This window comes from Poecilia mexicana, unplaced genomic scaffold, assembly GCF_051168715.1.
Source record: "Poecilia mexicana isolate PSO_F unplaced genomic scaffold, ASM5116871v1 scaffold_11, whole genome shotgun sequence".
NCBI classification, from domain to species: domain Eukaryota; kingdom Metazoa; phylum Chordata; class Actinopteri; order Cyprinodontiformes; family Poeciliidae; genus Poecilia; species Poecilia mexicana.
Genome location: NW_028263380.1, coordinates 3,177,722 through 3,199,692, shown reverse-complemented (window position 1 = coordinate 3,199,692; position 21,971 = coordinate 3,177,722). Strand labels below are relative to the sequence as shown.

Here is a 21,971-nt window from a genome sequence, read left to right as displayed (position 1 = left end):
CAAAATGAAATGATATTCACACAAGGCAGAGGTAAAAAATAGATCTAAATGTTCTCACATCAAATACTTTTAGTGCAGCATCTCTGTGACAGAACAAACACTGATCGCCTTCTGCTGTCATCAGAATAATGGTAAGCTAAAAATAGTCGATAAAAACATTCAGGGAGTGCTTGCTGTTCTAAAGTTTGGCACGTCCAAAAAGAGCAATGGTTTTATCAGAAGGTTTTATCTGAGAATGTCACGTCTGTTTGTTTGCTAAAAAACATTTGCATCTTGAAATGTGCCTTGACAAAGCTTTAGCCTGTGCTAGTCTTTGAATTGCTGCAGTGCGCTCTTTAAATTCTTCCCCAGTGGCTTTTGCTAGCTGGACTCTGTCCAGCGCAATGTGTGCTGATGCTTCATGTTTGAATCAGCAGATCATTAAGTTCAGGGTCCAGCTGACTGCTCACAGCAGTTTCCTCAGCAAAAACACACATGGCCAGCATGGCTACCTCTACGATAGAAAGCAAAAATATTGAAAAACATATGAATGACATCATGCGCATCATTCTGCTTGGTTCCACCTTCAGTTCTTCTTTTTCTAAAGCTAAAATGCAGATATTCGACACTCCAGGCTAACAACTGGACATGTGAAACTTCACACGCCTCCAAATATTAAAAATAGTTATTTCCCAAAATAAGCTACATCTCACTGGCAATGAAGGTTTAAAATATTTTTCCAAATGATTGCACAGTGCATCCAGAAAGTACAGTGCTTCCTTTTTTCCATATCATGTTATGTTACAGCCTTTTTCCAAATTATTTTCAAGTAATCTCTGTTAAATCTCAAATTTCTACATACAAATACCTCATTATGACCATGTTTTTTAACTTTAGTATTACATTTGGGCAGTCCAAATTACTAAAGTTAGGCATATTCCAGTGACTGGTTGATTAAAGTACAGTTAGAGAAAAAGCACGTTTAACCTTGTTTTACACACAGGCGTTCTTGTCATTTTCCATGTCAAAAGTCAGCATATTTCTCACATGGATTAATCTAACTTCAAACTAACTCCATTTTTCAGGTTGAATCACATTTTGACTGGAAAACAACAACCACTCATCTTTGGTTGGAGTCTACTTGGTAATATTTGCACCCTCTGCCCAGCAAAAGCTCTCAGAATCTCTTAAAGTGCCCAAACCTGCTGTCAGGAAACTTTGGAAAATATACTTATTAACTGGATTAGGCCAGTCCAAAACTTTAATTTTCTTCTGGTGAAGGCATTCTATTGTTCATTCAGATGTTCATTGGGATGCTGAACATAAATCTGTCTTTTTCTTTCTTATTTCTGCTGTATTTAAGTGACTGTGTTACATAATCATCATGAGTTAGAGTAATGGAGTCTAGACTAACATTTTAGATTTTTAGCTTGCTTCATCTTAAAATAATAACGGTGGATATATGTGTAAAACGTGATATGTCTGGTCAGGAAGGTTTTAAAAATTTTTCTATTGTTCTATAAAGAACAAAAAAAAAAACAAGCACATTGCATTGTAAAAACAATAGAATAATAGAGGACATAATCCACTCATTACAATAGGCAGCAAAAACAGAGCTAAATGGTTGCACAATCATATTGAAGATCCTTAAGAAAAAAACTACAATCCCCACTCGCATTATAGCGCCAACTGATTGGCTGGAGACTGCTGTAACGTCACGGGCCGTGTTCTATTAATGCGCGCACTGAGGCGCTCGCGCCTGGGGCTTGTGGTGAAATCTGAGAGAGGAGCTGAGCAGCATCCGCAGCTTGTTGGAGGTGGGTGTGACAGGCAGCCAGCATCTCTAGCCCAGAAACCCGACAGAAGAGCTTTTCCCCACGTCTGTAGGTAGGAGTATTCACCTCAGCATCAGGCTTTACAAATCCTTACTTATTGGGTCGGGTTTCTTTAATCAGCGGAAGCTTTTCTTCTTTTAGAATGAATTGTTTTGTAGTAATTTGTTTTTGTCACGTGTGAATTACGGCTGGATATGAGCTAAAGGGTTTAGGAAAACTTGCTCTGCTGTTATTGGTGCTTTGTTTTATTGGAGACAAACGGCCGTTGTTCATGTCGGTGGGTTGGCGGGCTGGCAGCCCATTGTACTCAGGGAGACATTGGCACGGTCGGCACTGAGGGGACATTCAGACCAGTCATTTCTGCCTCTTCATCTCGACTGTCTTTGTATTTAAATTTCCTAAAAATATTTTAGTGGTCAGTTTAATATATACGCATTTTAAAAAAAATATTTTACAGCGAAGTATCCAGTCTGAGCGCCCCTTTGTCTGTGGCTGCTCCCCTTGTTGCTGTCAGAATAAAAGCTCCTTTGTTTGCTGCTTTCTCCAAATGGAGCTAATAACACCCATTAAATTGAATTTATACGACTAAGATTTGTTAAAGTATTTGATGCTTTGTTGGCTTGACGAAACGCTAATTGTCGGGCAGTTCTATCTGCTTGGGCTGTTAAATCTTTATTCTGTTCATTTGTACGACTTTTTTTCGTGATTTTTCGCATTTAAGAACGGTAAACAAAGAACTTAAGCTAGCTGTTAGCCCCAGAGAAATGCCAGGGGAGGGCTCTGTTTCTGGAATAACTCAACAGTTCTTCACCCGTCTAATTAACAAGAGAGCCATTTCATCACAGAACATGACTGCTGTTATGTCTCATCATTTTTGCTCGTTGTTAGGCACAGTAGAGCAGATATTTTTCCAGCCATCTCTTTGTGGCTTTTGTCCCCTCCACCTCCTCACCATCTGTGGGTTCACCCCTCCCCGATTCCCTCTTGTTTCCGAGCACATGGTGGAAGGAACAGGTGCTGCCTGCTGCTGATGTTCCCATGGATCTGCACATTCCTCATTCATGTCGCTTATATAGCGCTTATGTGTCGCGTCTGGGCGCCGAACACGCCCCAGTGGCAGTCTTTTGTTTCAGCAGATTGTGACTGGTCTCATTAACTATTAACACTGTGGCTCTGCTTATCCAGGAGCCCCTCCCTTCACGTTTGGGTGGAGGAGGGGGGGGAGTAGGTCGATCGGTCTCTGATCGATCTGAATGTCAATGCTGTTACAATTTGGAACATAAACAATGGCGCGTGCGCGACACGGAGGCACTGAATGCCGTGTGTGGTGTGGGCTGATGGGCGGTGGTTTTATGCAGACATGCAGTGCGCCACCAGATGTCGCTGTTGACGCTGCTTTCTTTTTCTTTTTTTATTGGCAGCGTGAACAAAGATGTTTCCTCTGTAACAACTGTGCTTAACTGTGTGTGTGTATATGTATATATATATATATATATATATATTTATATATATATATATATATATATATATATATATATATATATATATATATATATATATATATATATATATATATGTGTATGTATATGACGTCGTCAAAAAATGTTTATACAAATTTACCACAAATAAAAATGTCCCATGGAAGAAAGTTTACCCACACTCCCTGCACACTAGATTTATTTATTTATTTTTACTTACTGCAAATGGCCCTATGGGTGGTGCAGGCTTCAGGCTCCTACTTCAAATTATGTGATTGCTAAAGGCCAAAAGTCCCATGTTTTTGACATTTATGATTTAAATAAATTCAGTATTTTTTTTTTTTTTTTTATGAACAAAGCTTAAAACTGCAGCCAAAATCAGTCATGTTTTCTGTGTTACAATCCATTGTGCAATAATCTAATCTCTCTATTAATAATCATCTTTTATACTGTATGAATATAATCTACTGTCTTTCAGGTTACCTGTCCTGCACTTGTGTCCAAGATGGCATCAGCTGAAGGTAATTTTGCATTTAAAGTAAACGTATCTTCAAATTGCTGGAAGCTCCTGCTGTCTTTACTCTGGTGTTCTTCAGATATCCAGGTCAAGGAGCTTGACAAGCGGGCGTCTGGCCAGGCCTTTGAGGTCATCCTGGGTGCTCCAGCCCCAGATGCTAAAGGAGAGTTCCCCCTGTCTCCTCCTAAAAAGAAGGACGTCTCTCTTGAGGAAATTCAGAGAAAGCTGGATGCTGCAGAAGAGAGGCGCAAGGTAAGAAGAGAAGACTACAAACTTGTCAAACCCCTTGACTGGTACGTCTTCTGCTTTTGTATACAAGTAGTGGAGGGTTTGCTGAAGTGGTCTGAGGCTAACTTCCCTCTCTGCTGTCAGAATCATGAAGCCGAGGTTCTGAAGCACTTGGCTGAGAAGCGGGAGCATGAAAAGGAAGTGCTACAGAAAGCTATGGAGGAGAACAACAACTTCAGCAAGATGGCAGAGGAGAAGCTCAATCAGAAGATGGAGGCCAACAAAGAGAACCGCACAGCCATTATGGCAGCTATGAATGAGAAGTTCAAGGAGAAGGTTGGAGCGTTTGCCTGAACGTGTGTGTGGAGTGACATGGAGATCCACTGTTACCTTCTCCTTTTGTCTTTACAGGACAAGAAGTTGGAAGAGGTGAGGAAGAATAAGGAAAAGGAGCCCGGCTCAGAAGGCGGCTCAGAGGACTGAGGGGGAACCACCAGGGGATTGTATAGGGTTTTTTACGTATCCAAAGATTAATTTATTTTTTGTTCAGCCAGTATTGTTTTTTCACGACCCACCTCTTTTGGAAATACAACTTCTACTTTGTGAAATTTTTCAACTCTCCTGCTATATAAGTGTAGTTGCGCTCGTTCTACATGTGGATAATTCCTCTGAGTCTGCTGTAATCATCATGTAGCTTGTCGGTGCAGCTTGAGCCCCCTTCCTTTGATATTAGCGGTGTGTGTTTTTTATTCTCTCGGGAAGCATGTTTCTATGCATCGGTCTTTTACTACCACCCGTTTCATAGTGGGTTTGAAAACGTCTGTGAACCACACCTGTTCTTGGCACTTACTGTATATTTAAAAAGTAGCACAAGTTTCCATCGAGGTGTTGGCTGTTGGACATGCAGCATTGCTCCCGGATTCAGCTGACTTTTACCTGCAGGTCATCGGGGTTTTTGCGCCACTGCTGATTCTTGGCTTTTGTAAAAAAAAAAAATAAAAAAAAAAAATATGGGGTTGACTTAAAGCACACGACTTCTTGCTGTATAGCTGTGAATTAACATGCCCATCATGCAACTGGAGGTCATTTTCAACATCACTGAGCAGATGTCTACACATGGAATGCATAAGAGCAATACACTTCTGGCATTTCAATAGAAAAGTGGCTAGCTGACTTAAACTGTTGTACTAAAACAAATAAAGTGCAAAATTGGTTGCTGTGTAAATGTCTTGTTCCTGTTTTAGACAAAAGTGTCCATTGTATTGTTCGTCCCCAATGTGAAAGCTGCTGGATTTGAATATGGTTCCCTCTGCTGGTGAGATTGTGACATGCAGCTTAAATAGGATGTTTGAACCCGGGAGACCTGCATGCATTTAAATGATTAACAGAAGTTGGCAAAAACTGAGAGCAGTGCTAAAGGTTGGTGTCTTAGTGGTGGGGTGGCTAAAGTATAGCCAACAGAGCTGCTGATGCTAATTAGTCACAGACAAGGTTTCAAAGTACTAAAAGGCAATGCTGGGTATGTCTGAACTTAATATGAGGCTTTAGATACTATATGGATGGGTAGCAACTTAGAAAAAAAATAAGTAGGCTAAAGTAGTCAAGTTGCACTTGAGCAGCATTACTTCAAAATATTCAACTACTTCACTGAAGATCAACCATCTCCAGTGAAGGTTACATTATCACTTAAGAGTTTGATCCTGGATGCAGCAACCCATGCAGGAAGACTCAGACTTCCAGCCACTTGGGTCAGCTCCTCTTGGGGAAACCCAAGGTGTTTGCAGGCCAACAGAGAGCAGGTCCCTCTGTGTCCTGGGTCTCCTCCTGGTGGGACCTGAACACCTAACCAGAGAGGCTTCCTAATCAGATGCGTGAGCAACCTCAATTGTATCCTCTGCATGTGGAGATGCAGCAGCTCTACTCCAGGATGGCTGAGCTTCACCCTATCTGTAAAGGAGAGCCCAAACACAGTGTCTGGGCACCCTACAGATCAGATGCTTGTATCCGATCTTCTTTTAGTCACTACCCAGAGCTTGTGACCATAGATTTGGGTAGTAGCAGATCCACCACTAAATCAAACGATTCATTTTGGCGTGCTGCTGTCTTCACAACAGACCAATTTGCCTTTTGCTCTAAAACCCCTTTCTTTAGCCCTCATTGATGACCCTAACATACTTGAACTTCTCCACTTGAGGCCAAACCTGTTCCATGGCTCCCTTTTCCATTAAAGATTTGGAGGCGTTGATCCTCTAAATCTCTAGAGTCCGGGATGCCGCTGACTTTGAAGCGGCATACCTACCTCTTCACATTCAGCTCTGAAGTGCTTGAGTGAAAACTGCAGATCACAAACTAATGAAGCCAAACAGAACCACATCACTGAAAAGCAGAGACGCAATCCAGAGGTCTCCTCAACATGTCCCTGAAAGGCATTTCGCCCCACACACATGCAAATTCTGATGCATTGTCACAGAATTTACTGAAATTACTGTTTAAACTTTACCTTTAATAACATAAAGTTACCTAATTTTTTAAAGTGCAATCATTAATTCTTTTATAACAAATTTATATCAGTAATGATTTTTTGGTTAATGTCAAGTTGTCATAAAGACATTTTGAATAATGTCAACTTTGTATTAAAAGTGTCATAATTTACAGAATGACGCTTTATGACAACAGTCATAAATATTCATGAAGGCTTATTCATGTTCATGACATGTGTTTATGACAGTGTCATGTCAGTCTTATTCACCCCCCTTTAAATAAAGTGTTACCAATTTTTGCTTAGGTCAATAAAAATACCAGAATGTGTGGATTTTGAAACGAGTTGAAATAACAGAATCATATGTGGACTTGCTGAATATGATTTTTTTCTTCAGGACCTGGTCTTTACTTCCACTCCAAAGTGACCAACAACAAACCAGATCTTCCCAGGTCTGAGGTGCTTTTTGATGCCAACATTCACTTGTATTTCCAGCGTACAGACAGCAGGTGGCACTGTAAAAAAGTCCATCTGGTGGACTAGTTGGTTCATCCATGGAATGACGCATCACGCAGCTAAAATTTCAGGGGATATCGACATTAATATTCTACAGTTGCAGGTTCAGAATCCCTCGTCTTCAATCGTCATATATGTGGGTCAAACTCAGAACTAGTGGTGAGGCGTCACGGCGTTCAGAGCACAAGAGAACACCATGTAAATCTTTAATGTTTTGTGGACTGGTTGCACTTTAGCAGTCTCCCAGTCCTGTTACTTGCACCCAGGTTACCAAGTATGTTTGGCTTAGTTTCCAGACTCTGATTTCTTGTCTAGTACACTAGTAATAAGACAAAACTAACTCACAAGTAACTTTTCTGCAAGATATAGGAGCTTGTTTTAAGTCATTAATACCTTAATACTGATGAAAATGTTATAAGGTAAATTATCTGCTAATGGAGCTGGTTTTTCCACCAATATTAAGGGATTACTGATTCTATATTACTGATTGATATTTTTTGCGCACTAAAATATTTGCTCTAGAAACTAGACAAAATACTTGGTACAATTTTGTGTCTTTGAAATGATGCTGTCTTTTTGTCAGAGTGTATCAGTGAGATGCTGAAAAGAAGAGGGCAGAGAATTACTCCTTTTAAAGATAAAGCCTAAACATGAAATTGAAAGCAGAGACAAGAAAAAGAAAGGAAAAATATTGATATTCATTATGAGTATTTCAGTTAGGAATTGCTCATATTTATGTTACAATGTTACTTTAGTTTAAACCTTCACAGCTGCCGGTACACATAATTTTTGAGAGTGAGGGTTCTGAGTAGAGATCGACCGATGCAGGTTTTTTAAGGTTATGTGCGGCTGATTTTTTTGAGTCGATATTGCTTTTTTCCCCCCTCCATTTACATGACAAAAACTGACACAATGATAAATCCTAAGACAATACTGAAACATAGTATTTTAGATGTTCGGGAGGTGCTGATGGACACAAAGACGCCTCCTGGGGTCAGATTTCCAACTGGCCTCCTCTTGTCCTGCCCTCTCCCCCACCAATACAGAGCCGACTGAGGCCATGGACATCTTAGAGATTCCCAAAAAAATCAGGAAGATCCCACAATGAGTCGCAGTCCCTGTCAAATAAGAACAGTCAGGGAGAACCAGGCTCAGAACTTGACCCATTATAAAAGTTAAATGGCCTCATCTTTATTTTTATTTGGAAAAATATTGTTGAAAATGTGGTCCAACAAGTGTGTTGTGAAAACGTTGATTTATTCTCCAGTAAATGCTCAGCAATGATCCCAGGTGTCCTACAAGTTCTGGATGTGTTTCTGCATCAACAACCTGAATCACTTCCTCCAGAAAGACTGGAGAACTTGAGTGCAAGTGGCCTGTCCAAAGGTGGTTGTGTTCAGGAGAAATGTGCGCTTTTAATTTGGCTTAATTACCTGCACCTGGTTTACCTTAGCTGCTCTTCTTCAGCATGGCTCTACGTTTGTGAAACCAGTTAACTTTGGGTGATCTGACAATGCATGGAAAGCCGAAGACTTTGAGAAACAGCATTGCAAAAATTCATGTTGAATTCAATTTGCTAATATTACGCCAAATCGAGGCAGCAGAGAACAGGGACAGGGACCTGCAAGGTTCTGCTAAAGTTTCCAGTTTATTTCCAAGATTTTTCAGAACTCCCTAATGCAGCTTTAACTTTTTGGAATTCCTCGTTTGGCAACCAATTAATATAACCTTAATGAAAATTATTTAATTAAATCACAAAATATATATATTTTTTATTCAGATCATATTTTAATTAATTAAAGATGCACCTGATAGCTAACAGTTAATTTGAAGTGGCTTTGGCTACAAGCTTTATTTCAAGTTTTAAGCCGAGTCTACAGGGCGTGTCCCTCACCACACAGGAGCTGGTTCCATCAGAGAGGAGAAATAACTGGTAGCACGCATAAAATAGTATTTACAAATTAAAGTCCAGCTTTTCTGAGCTGTCCATGAGAACGCTCACAAAACAGCTCTGAAATACTGTAATGTACCAACATGGCTGCTATTAATCCCTCAACAATTTTTTTTAAAAATATGACTGTTGATTTAAATAATTATGATTAGTAAAATCTGTGATATTTAAAATAATTTTTAAATGGTTAAACAGACATGAGAAAAACGTGAAGGGATTTTAGCAGTTCGGCAACTTAGATACCAGTCAATATTGGTGATTTCTTCATGACGCCACCAGAGGGCAATGTTGCACCTTGAGTCTTCCTCGTACATCCTGCAGCCTCTCGAAGTTCATATAAAAAAAAAAAACACCCAAAAAACATTTTCGCTTTTTTTTTTTGTTTTGTTTTTTTCCAAACTGCTATATATGATGGATCTGTTTCTCCGGCAGCCTGCTGCTCCTGTCCAGACCTGCTGCATATTCAGAGCTCCTCACTGAGCTAAATCAACTCTGTTCAGGGGTAAATTCGACCAACTCTGTGTGACTAACTGCATTTTCACTACAGGAACCATTTCCATGGACCAGTATAGTTTCCTGGGGTCTTTATTACCCCTCACGGGCGTCTCCAAAGCATTTATCTGGTTTAAAACAATTTCCCAGGGGTAGATAGAGATGGATCCTCGAAGCTCCTTGCACAGAGAGTAGGGTTTGTTTTTTTTGACACGGATATTCTTGGATAAAATTTTGTCAAGGAAGATTGTTAATTACTTCAAATGAGTTTTTTTTAATTACAAGTGTGAATAGTCTATACATGATATTTTCTATCATCTTTAACTGTAATAGAGGTTAAATAACCAATTTATGTTTATGACATAAGACATAAGGGAGCAACGTCTTGGTGAAAGTCATATTTTATGGCTTCCAGAAATTATTTTTTATGGTAATATGAGGCACAGGTGTATAAAAAAATGCATTACAACCTTCCTGGATCATTAACAGTTTTTTAATAAGCGGGATGCTAATTCTGCTGTATGGTCGCTGTTGCCAGATTGCGCAAGAGAGAGGAAGAGATCAGGTCTCAAGCCCCCCCAAAAAGCGACTCACTCCTCCCCAAAGCCGCCACAGCCTCATAACATGTGTTAATGAATATTTTTAATCAGTATCTAAAATATTTCCCCTGATGTTTTCTGCAAATTGCAATCTTCAGTTTCTCTATCAGGAGATCAGTAATGTCTGAGATAAACTTGGTGACAGTGGAACATAAAAAAAACATGAAAAAGATTATTGTTGAATATTTAGCTGAACCATCTAGAGCACTATTCATCCAAAGGTTCAGGAATATGGCTGAAAAAATGTATCACGATGTAAGCATTTTATATCAGCCGATGATTATTGATTCGTTTTTTTGTTTGTTTGATTTGAGTATCCAAAGTACTGCTGAACTGTGACCACCACTCCTCATACATCTGCAATTTCTTCTGGAGCTTCTCTACTCATTTCCTCCTTTCACTCTTCTGCGATCGGCTTAGCGTACGAGGGCATGGAGGCAAAACACGACACTGCTCCTATACTCAGGTGTACCGTGCATATTCAGTGGGCTGCACACTTTCTGCAGACAGCTGAGCTTTCACAGTCAAGTATACCGATGTCTCAGGTCTTCTGGTTCTGGTTCTGCTCTGCATCCCCAGACCCAGAACTAAACATGAAGCACCTCAAATCTGGAACAAACTTCCTGGATACTGCAAAACAGGCGAGACAGGAGCGGCAAAATGAGGTGGATTAGCAGAGCTGCTAACAACTGACGGTGCCATATAGGAGATGTTTCTGTGGAATATCATCTCTGCTGCTTGGATATTGAGCTGTTAGCTTTTCAGTCCCAAATCAGTCATGAGACTGTCATACAGTAACAGTCTTCAGTCAGAGGCCTCTTCAAATTCGTTGCAAGACTGACTGCAAGTGGAGATCCTTCCTGCCCACAGCATCACTATCCACAATGACTCTTTGAAAATACTTGGATGTTGTGCGTTATTACACTTAATTTTTCTTTACGATTAAAATTTTTTTTTTTGAATTAAGTCTGCATAGATAATAAAACTATATATATTAGAGGTGTGCCGATCGATCGGCCACCGATCATAATCGGCCTATTTCCGTGAAAAAGTGTATGATCGGTGATCTCTGATCACGGTCTCTTGTTGCCGATCACACAAACCGATCACCTGCTTCTCATTTCGCAGCCTGCCTGTGCAGCTGGTCTCCTCTTTCCTTCACTGCGCAAACGCGCGGCAACAAATCCTCAGCGATGTGGAACTATAACGCACTGAGTGAATGGGGAAGTTTGCGTGTTGTGGCGGAAAATTGAAGCAGGTCAAAATGCATCAACACAACGAATCTAATATGGCATAAAAACAAAGCCATACTTGACGGAGTTTGGCTACATCGAGGCTCACTGCAGTAAAAAAAGACATATGGAGGACCAGACAGCAGGTAAAGCGGCGCACAGCTACAAACACTCACCCGGATTAGCATGACGGTCAGAAAGTTAAACAAATAACCCACAAAATTATTTAAGTCTTCGAGCTGCGATGTAAGACGCTGGTTCTGCTCTCGCTGTTGAACCGCTGCTAAGCTACAGGTAGTAATATTTGACAGACGGAGTTTCGCTTCTGCTCCACCTGGTAGTGACTCTCACACCGAACCTGTTTAAAGCTGCAGCATCTAACTTAAAAAAAAATACATTTTACATACGTATTAAAACTTTCGCTGTCCTAACATGAGACAGATAATCTCTGATAAAGAATCGATCTCCTCCCTGATCTGCATAATTACTCCGCTCAGTCAGAAACAGCCAATCAGAGCTAGCAGTAATCAGCTAGCCGCCATGCTATCAGGAAGTTTTCATTCAGTAACTCTGGATTGTTTATTGTAATGGAACCTGTTTTTGCTTTTGAATGTTAAGTTTTATACATGAATTTTTAGGCAATGTTGAGAGGTTTTATTTTGGCTCTTTGCATTATTTAGCCTCTTCAGAGCCTTCATATGTTTTCAGTCTGTTAAAGGTAGTATTATCAATAGCAGTACAATTTGCACAATGTCTGTTTAGTTTTTTATCTTGGAAAAAGTTATTAAAAACAAGTTTTCGTCTAAATTAAGGTGATTTCATGGTTCCTTTTTCCACATAATGTAACCGGTAGTGTTTATGATTAAAAAAATAATAATTATGTGATCAGTATCGGTAATCTTTATCGGTGATCGGCCCTCATGGGTGATCGGAATCGGAATTGGCAGGAAAAACCTGATTGGCACATCTCTATATATATGCTCTAGCCTTGATACATTAGCTGCCGTGTGATCTACATACCTCAGCTAGTCAGCCAGTGTCTTCTTTCAGTATAGTAACAACAGCCTTGCTTTACATTATATTTTTATAGTGTAGTATTGCACTTTGCATTAGTGTCAGTGTCAGCTTCAAATTAAAACCACATTCTCTGTTGCTCTAAAGGAACAACGTGATTAAAACACTTATTGTTTTCATTCCAGACATGGAGAGCATCCATTTTTGTCAGTCAGTGCTTGTGCTGAAAATCAATTTGGTAACTGCCGGTGTTCTAGAGCGCAGGGGGAGAGGCCAAAGCTCCAGCTTATGCATGGATGCCCTCCTGATGGATGCTGCAATTTAAAATATTTGACATATTCCTATAGTGCATGAAAACTTAAATAAGCCTAAGCAAACAACTCTTTCTAAACAATCTGAAAAAAAAGCCTCCAAAAAGTAATTATCAATATTTTCAAGCAAAACTAGAGAAACCTCAAAGCTACTATAAGGTGGTTTATGCTGCTTTGCCTCGTGTCTCTCAGGTATTAATAGTTAAATATCTTTAAATGTTATACACCACCTCTGACTGATTATGATTTAGTTTTGCAGTGTGTCATTTATTAGTACAGTTGTCTCTGTCCATGGACTTTTTAGTGACTCTAAGGATTTTTACCCACCTGATGGTCTGGTAGACTCAGGTCTATTGGGGAAAGTTAAAAAGTTAAAACATTTGTTCCATTTTCAGCTGCCGTGGTTCTCTTTCTCTCACTGCACTGCCACGTCCAAACACCTTGAAACACCTGTTCCTCTCCTCGCCTGCGGGGGCGCTGCACCAAGAAGCACTGAAGGAAATGACACAAAAACCTCTGAAGTGCAACTTCCTTCTTCATTAAATTGAAATAGAAATGGAGTATTGTTATAGCAGTTGGAGGATTTCTCTTTCGTCTTTGGCAAAAGACGCAAGAGAAATTTCTCCCATCCCCCTCTCCCCCGAATGAAGGCTGAAGTAGCGTGAAAAACATACGCTCGCTCTACCCCCCCACTCCCCACGGGACGAAGTTACGTGAAGGGTAAAACTCGCTACATTTACCTCGTAAAGTGCGCGAGGTGAAGGAGCGTGAGGCGCGCTGAAGTGTTTGGGAAAACATAATTGGCGCGCCGCCCCCTCCAGACGGGGTTTTGATGCCCCCTCTGGTGCTGCGCCCCTATGCGTTGCATGCGCTGCATACCCCCTTTTTGCGCCACTGATGATGCATTCACACCTCACCAAACACACCAGACTTTCTAGGCAAACAGTTTTATTAAAGAGGGTTGGTGTAAATGCACCATAAGTCTTATTGTGTTGCTAGGACACAATAATTTAGGGACTGGTTGGCACTTCTCCCTAGCAGTCCACAATGTTTCACCTGCTGTTATATTCATGAAACCTTTGCCCTTTTTTGAAACTTTAATTATATTTTTTTTCATAAAGCTCCATAAAGTGAAGTGTATTATAACTAGTTCTATTTAAACAAACTAAACAGATTTATGTTATATATTTTATTCATTCATTTCTGTCTACATGGTTACATGTTTACTGTTTCCCTCTGCTGTGGGTATTGATCATGGCTGCACAGAGTCAGACTGTAACGTTCAATCATGCTGCTGGTTCAGGTTAACATCCTTTAATAAGATGCTAAAGCTTTAGCTCCAGAGTCAGCTGCTGCATAAACGCAGCGCTTCTCCCTTAGCTACTGGGCTGTTCTCTTGGTCTCTCCTACAAATTTCTGTACTTTACAACAAAGACTGCTGAACTGTGTGAAAAGTCATTACAGACAAACCTAAAGTATGGTGAGATGTCAGAGCACCATGTCTGCAGAGCAGCTCTCTGACAAGCTAATTAACTCATTAAAATCAGCTTGTTAAACTGTCAGTGCTGCTCTCTAAAGAGCAAAAAATTATACAAATTATAATTATTTTTAATAGACACGTTCACTTAAAAACGTCTGCTAGTTTCATCAAGTATTTATTCCATATTTTCAGTCTTCAGTCGTGATCTGAGTCTCAGCCTGGGGTCTCTGCATGCTTGGAGGTTCTCCCTGTTCACGTCTGGGTTCTCTCTGGGGACTCCGGCTTCATCCCACAGACCAAAAACATGTCTGTTAGGTTAAGTGTTCGTTATATATTGTGTGACCATGTATCTAAGAGCGTTACATCTTCCTATAATGTTATCCTTTCATCTAAAAGATACATGGAGTATTGATTTGATTATTTCATGCATGAAATTAGGAAGTCAAACAATATATTTTACATATACAGCATTTTTATAATAACTGATGGTAATGTAGTTAATTGATTGTGCTATGAAATGTCACCATATGCCTGGAAAATGCGTAAAATTTTTAATTTTGCGCATACTACGCTGTGGGAACCAACTGCTCCCTATTAGGCACAAAGCCCAGGCATATAACCTCAAAGACATCATAAATAACAAAAACATTAGTGGTGGATTAAAGGTTGTGCTGAAGTTGATTAAACCCTAACCCTCTGTACACTAAAATACTTGAATGAAAATAAAAGGCTAATGAAGAACGATGAAGAAAGAGAACTAGACCAAGAAAAGGTGAGAATTTTGGTAAGACCGGAGAAAATTAGCACCACTTACAGGTCTGGAGGACTAAAAAAAAAAAAAAAAACGCTTTTTGGAGCATTCCCTGTTTCCATGTGGGAAAATAGATGAAATGTATAAATGATTGTATATGATGATAGCATATACGAGAATACAGGAAGTTCCTATAAAGCCTTTTTATGGAGCTATAAAGTCTTTTACAACTTAGGCTACTTTCTACGATGCCCACCTTTGAGTTTTTAGTGATGTCTGAATTATTTGAGGAAACCGGCCAAATCCAGAAGTAGGACTGAAACCACAATGTTCCCTCAAACCCAAGCCCTTTGTTTTATTCATCATCAAAACAATACCTGATGGAACACGGGCTGTGCTTAGCAATTAGCTTAGCAATTAGCATGACACCAGCGAACTTTGAGGCTGTCAGCAATTTACTGTAATTACTTGGAAACATAAAGGAAGTGCACTAGAAATCTCAGATGTTGAATATTCTTTAACTGCTTCCGTAATTTAGACCTACTTTGACACGGGCCAGAACAATAACAGAGGAAGCTACAGTGATTGGACAATACATTAGAGACAGGTTCCTCACTAATCAAACTGCATAAATAATGTCTCTGTAGTACGACAGACATCGTCTGGACCTAAAAGCCCCGTGATTATAATTATCCAGATTTGTGACGACAGCTTGAACAAGCCAAGATGTGTGTGTACCAGAGTTCGGTGTGTGTACCAGAGTTTGGTGTGTGTACCAGAGTTTGGTGTGTGTACCAGAGTTCGGTGTATGTACCAGAGTTTGGTGTGTGTATCAGAGTTCGGTGTGTGTGTGTGTGTGTGTACCAGCCTTCTTGTGTTTCCTGAGGCGCAGCGTGAAAGATCAGCTCCTAACACCATCAGCCATGCATAGTTTGGATAAAAGCTCCTTTAATTGGCAGAGTGCTGCAGGCCCTCCTTGATGAAGATGAAGATGATGTTGGAGACAGAAAAGCTAATTGTTTATCTGTCTTCCTGGAGAATCTTCAATGTAAGACGGTGAGAAAATGTGTCCAAAACCTGTAACCTTAATTAGTGCTAAATAAGACTGAGTTTAAACTTTTAAGCCCCCGATCAGTTCTTAGTGACCAAAATGTGAAAACATGGAAGGTTTGATTAAAACTAGAACCAGTCAGATCAGAAGGAATACAGCTTTATTCCTTTATTCTCAGTATAACTTGAACATCAGATGAATCATAATTAAACATATTGAGAAGTTAAAAACAACAGATTGTTGATGCACTTAAATTCTGTAAGAACATCAGCCACATTTTTTAAAATTGGCTGATGTTTCTTCAGGGTTCATGTGATTCCTGCTCTTGAAAGGTGAAGGTCTCTGGACATCCTGAAGGTAAACACTGACCAGCAGTCAGGAAGACGGACACTGATGAGACATCCTGCAACTCAGAGGAGCACGAAGAACCACGATGGTCTGCGGCGGCAGTTTACCAACATCTGAAAACACATCGGAATTTATTATGAATGTGCGGCGCAGACGCAATTCTGACACTTATAAGTTATTTCCAACACCCTGGCTAAAATTAGTACATGTATATTCGGCACTGTATTACAAGTTTTATAGTAGTTTAATCGTTAGATCACCTGCACCGTCTGAACCACCTGCTTTCCTCCCTCTGCATGGCGGAGATCAGCTCCTCCTCACCACATTGCAGCTTTCCTCCCACCACGCTTTTTCTTGAAGTCTCAGAAAAATCTCAATCAGGCTATAAAAAAATTAGCTCTGCTCTCTCTTCTTCTCTTGTCTCAGAAAAACAACAACTCCCGTTAGGTCGCAGAGTAAGGAAGCACAGCACATGTCGCCTGGAGGCGGGGCACTATTACCTATCCCCCCCTCACCGCCTGGAAGCGGCACCCTGCTACAGAGCCGAGTCGGGCCAGTGGAAAAGCGGTCACTCCGAAACAGAGCCGAGCCGAGCCGGGCCGGGCTGCTGAAGTAGAGCCGGTGGAAAAGGGGCAATAGTGTCATGTTATTGCACCTTCAGTTGTTATGAAAATACTACATATATTAAGGATGACTTAAAAGAAAATTGACTTCATAATTTAACATCTAGAAATTGGGACTTTTTTTGCTGTCAGCACATCATCACATTGTCCCTCTGGTGTTTTAATACTCCCAGATCTCCTGCAAAATGTCATGAAGTCACTGAAATGTGACTTTTTAAATGAACTTATGTCTGCTTTGCATCAGACTGTGACCTGAACCCAGATTTTTACCCAGCTGAGCAGTTATACTGCTGAGTGATTAACAATTTATTTTGTAGCTCAAAGGTCAGAAAAGAAGTTTTTATTTCATTGTTCAGTTGCATTAAGCCAAAGTTCCAAACCCTCATTAGAGATCAGATATTACACAGAGTTCATGTTTGTGTCTTGAGACGCCGGCATTTGGTTTGTTTGATAGAATATGAATTCTATCAAAGGCATATTAAAACTACAAAAAAATGAGAATTCTGGTGTGAATTGCCTCACTAAACAGTTTTAGAATGAGTTATGTCTATCCTGACATCATCTTAATTGAAACGTCTCCAGGCAGACAGTAAATGCGCCTCTGTTTGCTCCGTTCATTCCTGCCAGGTTAGAACAGTTTTTGAACTCCTAATGTTGACTTGTGTTTAGTGTCAGACATTTAACAAACTGAAAGACTTGGATTGTTTAAGTCAGTGGTTCTTAACCTTTTTTGAGGTACCGAACCCACCAGTTTCATATGCGTATTCACTGAACCCTTCTGTAGCGATAAATAAAATAGGATTTTTCCCCCTAAATTCAAGACATAGGGGTGACCCAACTAGAGTCTAGTTGGGTCACCAACTAGACTCTAGTTGGTGACCCAACTAGAGTCACCAACTAGACTCTAGTCTAGTGACGCCAACTAGAGTTGGCGTCACGCCAACTCTAGTTGGCGTGACCCAACTAGAGTCTAGTTGGGTCACGCCAAGATCAATAAGTCTTCTTAAAAGGTAGAGTCTCTGAGAACAGTTCTTCAAAATATAGTCAGTGTTTTCAGCAAAGTTGAGCCGACTGTCCAGGAACGACCCAAGGTATTTAAAATTTGCCACAGTTTCAAAAGGTTGGCCATCGAGAGAAATCCTACAGCTGCTAAAATCTGACACCGCTCCATTTTTGTTTACATTTTATTTTCCACATTATATTTATTGAATTTTATAACATAAAACAAGCAGCAGTGATACATTTGACATTAGAATCACATTAAACAACTTAGTCCCCAAAGTAAACAAATATAAATAATAAAGGAACAACAGCAAAAACAAAAAAAGCAACTCAACAGTACGTATATAAGAAAACAAAACAGAGAAACGAAGAAAAAAAAGCACAAAAAGACTCATCAATCTGCACTGTTCTGTTAATTTCCTCTGTAGTGTTTCAGAAAGTCGGACAACGGTGACCATGTTTCTTCAAAATTCACTCCCTTTCCTCTGACAATATAAGTGAGTCGCTCCAGAGATAAACATGATGTCATCTCCTTCACCCGCATTTTTTTTTTTCAGTGTGGAGATATTTATTTCCTGGCCTGCAGGAGTCCGAAGTTAAAAACACAGTTCTCTGGATAAAAACCTAAAACACACATTTTACCCTCAGCAGGTACATTCACTCCAATAATCTTTGACAAAGTTTGTGTAACTGAGTTCCCATTTTTGATTACATTTTGTGAAGAAGGGATTTGCGCAGTTTCTTCTTCAGAGGTTTTCATGTTGTTTCCTTCAGTGGTTCTTTTTTTGCAGCGCCACCACAGGTGAGAAGGGGAACAGGTTTTTTTAAAGTGTTTATTTTGTTTGACACAGTGCAGAGAAAACCAGCAGCTGAAAATGGAACAAATGTCACAACTTTGGTCCCAAATCGACCCGAGTCTACCGGACTATTAGGTGTGAAAGCAGCCTTAGATGATGGAGCACAGCACTACGCTGAAAACTCTTCATCGCTGCTGTTGTGCTACCTTTGGCGACAGGGAATTTAGGAGGCAGATACTTTTTCACATTAGCCCAGATTGGCTTTGATACTTTTTACCCCTTAAGAAATAAAGCCATACTGTTAAAGCAGCTTGTTGAAGTCATCTTAACCACCTTAATGGCCAATGTTCCATAAAAACCCTGAATATTTCTATTGAAGAAGAACAGACGTAGGTTTGCAGCTGGGGCAGCAGAGATTCAGGAGACGGCCATTAAGGCTATTAAACGTGGACCAGCAGAAGCACAGACCATGACTGAGAGGAGGCCAGGATGGAGTGAATGATAATGATGATCCTCTCAGATGTGAAAATGCTATTACACAGCTTACCGAACCTTTAATGGAGCAAAGTAATACTGTAATATTAAAAGCAGCAGGTGGCTGAGCATTCAAACTAAAAAAGAAAACCGAGCATGTAAGACTCCTCTGAGACATGTCAGTGTTTGACATATGTCAGCTTTGTAAAGGCAATCAGACACTGTCACTCTAGAGAAACAGAAGTGTTATGTCTGTTTTATCGTCATGGTTCCCTGATGTTTCTTTGTTCTGAGTTTGCCAATGTTGGTGTCAAGTGCCACAAAGAATGGAGATGTGCTTAACATATAATGCTATGTAAAGGTTTTGAGTAGGACTGAAAAACTAGTCCATACATTTGTTACTTTAAGGCTGGACTATTGTAACACTTTACTATCAGGAAGGTCAGAAAATGGAGTTAAAGCCTTCAGCTGATCCAAAACGCTGCAGCAAAACTCCATCGTCCATCAGAGATGTGATTGGTTCATTTGTTCCTAGCAGAGCACTTTGCTCTGAGACTGCATCACTTTTCCCACGTTTTGCCATGTTCCAGCCTGATTCCAAATGGTATAAAATTCATGTTTAAAAATTGTAGTCTCAGAAGGATCCTTCTTCTGAGGAAGGAACTCAAACAACTGTCTCTTCTTCCTGACTCCAGCTGCGTTTCCATCAAACATAGAATTGCACAAATTGAAATTATGAAAATAGATTTGCATAATGGAAATGATTTTGCTGCGACAGACTGGCAACCTATCCAGGGCGACCCTGCCTCTTGCCCGAAACGTTCACTGGACAGTGTCCAGCTGGTACCAGCACCCCTGCTGAGAAAATGGATGGATGGATGGATGGATGGATTGAAATGATTTTGAAAAAAAAAATGTTTTTGTGCTAGGATGAGGTGGGTTTTCAGCCGTATTGAAATAGATGTATTTTTAGAAAACCCTTCAGGAGTTGCATGATCAACAGCTGGATGTTACTACTGACAGAAACAATGAAAAGACAACACAAAGTATTAGGAGGAGGATGATATTTATGTTTATTTGGACAGTGTTCAGTTGGCTCTAACAGAGCTCTCACAGCATCACAGTTCATAAAAAGTTGAATCCTTAGCTCTTCTGTAAAATCCAGGACTAGAATTTCTCCAAGATGCTGCACGGCACAAGTAGCTGTGATAAAATCTCTAAAAACTCGCTGAGCCATCATCCTATCACTTCCTGTCTTCTCCTTTTCTGTCAGTAGTAACATCCAGCTGTTGATCATGTGACTCCAGTGACGCGAAAAGTGTTTCCATCGCAGTTTTGTGAAATACGTCTATTTCAATAAGGCTGAAAAACCACCGCATCCTAGTGCTAAAACTTTTCACTGAAAAACAGTAAAAAGTTTTCTCTTTTTTTCAAATTTGCCTTGTTTCCATATATCTTTTCGTAATTCCATTTTGAGCAATGTTTCTGTCAGTGTAAACGCAGCCGGTGATGGTGCTGATGGGTCGGGTCGAGTTCAGGCTGCTTAAAGTTTGCAGTTCCGTGAAAAACTCCATCTGTTTCATATCGACTCCAAACTGACACTTCAGCTCTCAAAAGCCATTTTGTTCTCATCCGCTAGACGTTAAAAATGTTTTTATGAATGTTAAACAAGCAGAGTGAAGCAGAGGTGGATACAGAACTCTAATATCGTCTTGGTGCGTAGGTGTCAGCTAGCCTAGCCGTTCACTTAAACCTGCAGAGCTCGTATTGATCAGAAGTGGATGGTGAGAGACCAGCGGTACTTCCACAGTCCTAAAGCGATGAGCATCATTCACCTGTATCCATACTTCAACGTGAAAACACAGCAGCAGCTAATCCAGCTGCCCCTGTGGTCACAGGAGACGATCCCCGCCATGCAGATGCCATCTCTCCACAGTGCTGTCCTTGGTCTCTGCTATTGTAAAGCACAATAACTGATTGTTGGATTTCCTGTTGGTTTAGAGTCCATGATGCCTCTTTAGGGATCCGTTTCCAGCTCTGATTTATGCAAATCCTCCTTGGATAAGTCAAGTAAATCCTGCCTGGTGACTTGTGGGGTGGAGGAGGAAGAGGTGCAGCGTCGCGGCGTCGCCGGTCTGAGAAGAGACGCAGATAAACACACAAAACAAGAGGAAGGCAGAAACACTGCTTGATGTGTATTTTTTGCCTAAAAGTGAAGTTTCTTTGAAACAGTAAAGAAGAGAGAGGATGCGTGTTGTGCAGTTGCTCGGGTAACTTGATTAAACTGGAAGAATGCCTAATTACATCAAACATGATTTGCTTGGGTGAATGTTTGCATATGCAAATACACTCGGGCTACATCTGTGAGCTTTAGATAAAGATTTATCTGAAGGAATATGAAAGGTAAATGTGAGTCCAATTATCATGAGGAAGTGAGTGTTTTTTTTCTTTTGCATTAACTGTAGTTTGCAACTTCCAGACAGTTTGTATGTGGTGTTATGACAGCAAACACACGTAGTAACTTTGTGCTAACGTGTCCAGATGCCTCAGCTCTCACTCTGTACAGTTATGCTTATTTATTCTTCACCACGTCTCCAGCTTTGCAGCAGAAGCAAACAAAAGTAACGCTGTACGCACCCTTACAAACCTTTCAGTTTCATCATCCTGAACACAAATGAACACAAATTAAAACGTCTGCAGAACCTTCCATGACTGCATGAAGGAGTCCTCCAGGCCTCCTGCATGCGTACTTACCCAACAATTTTGTTTGTAAAATTACGAGAGTAAAGCTATAACATTGCATGAACAAAGTCA

General features: G+C 40.3%; 1 protein-coding gene and 1 long non-coding RNA gene across 4 annotated transcripts; one reads left to right on the top strand and one right to left on the bottom strand.

Moving 5' to 3' along the window:
• The first annotated feature begins 1,726 nt into the window (after positions 1–1,726).
• On the top strand, positions 1,727–5,262 carry LOC106929057 (stathmin-like). Of its 3 annotated transcripts, none has more exons than XM_015005723.2 (5): positions 1,727–1,866; positions 3,771–3,813; positions 3,889–4,061; positions 4,182–4,373; positions 4,449–5,262. In XM_015005723.2, exons 2-5 carry the CDS (start codon positions 3,798–3,800, stop codon positions 4,518–4,520), a joined length of 453 nt encoding a protein of 150 aa, XP_014861209.1. In that variant the 5' UTR covers positions 1,727–1,866; positions 3,771–3,797; the 3' UTR covers positions 4,521–5,262. The 3 variants fall into 3 exon arrangements, with proteins under 3 accessions (XP_014861209.1, XP_014861211.1, XP_014861210.1); XM_015005725.2 differs by having other exon boundaries at positions 1,731–1,862; XM_015005724.2 differs by having other exon boundaries at positions 1,739–1,796.
• Positions 5,263–16,056: 10,794 nt separating this feature from the next.
• Positions 16,057–16,678, bottom strand: LOC106929051 (uncharacterized). Its single transcript, XR_001420581.2, has 2 exons — positions 16,522–16,678; positions 16,057–16,374 (listed from the first exon to the last, which is right to left on the bottom strand). It is a non-coding gene; the product is annotated as an uncharacterized LOC106929051 (long non-coding RNA).
• Between the last annotated feature and the right edge of the window lie 5,293 nt (positions 16,679–21,971).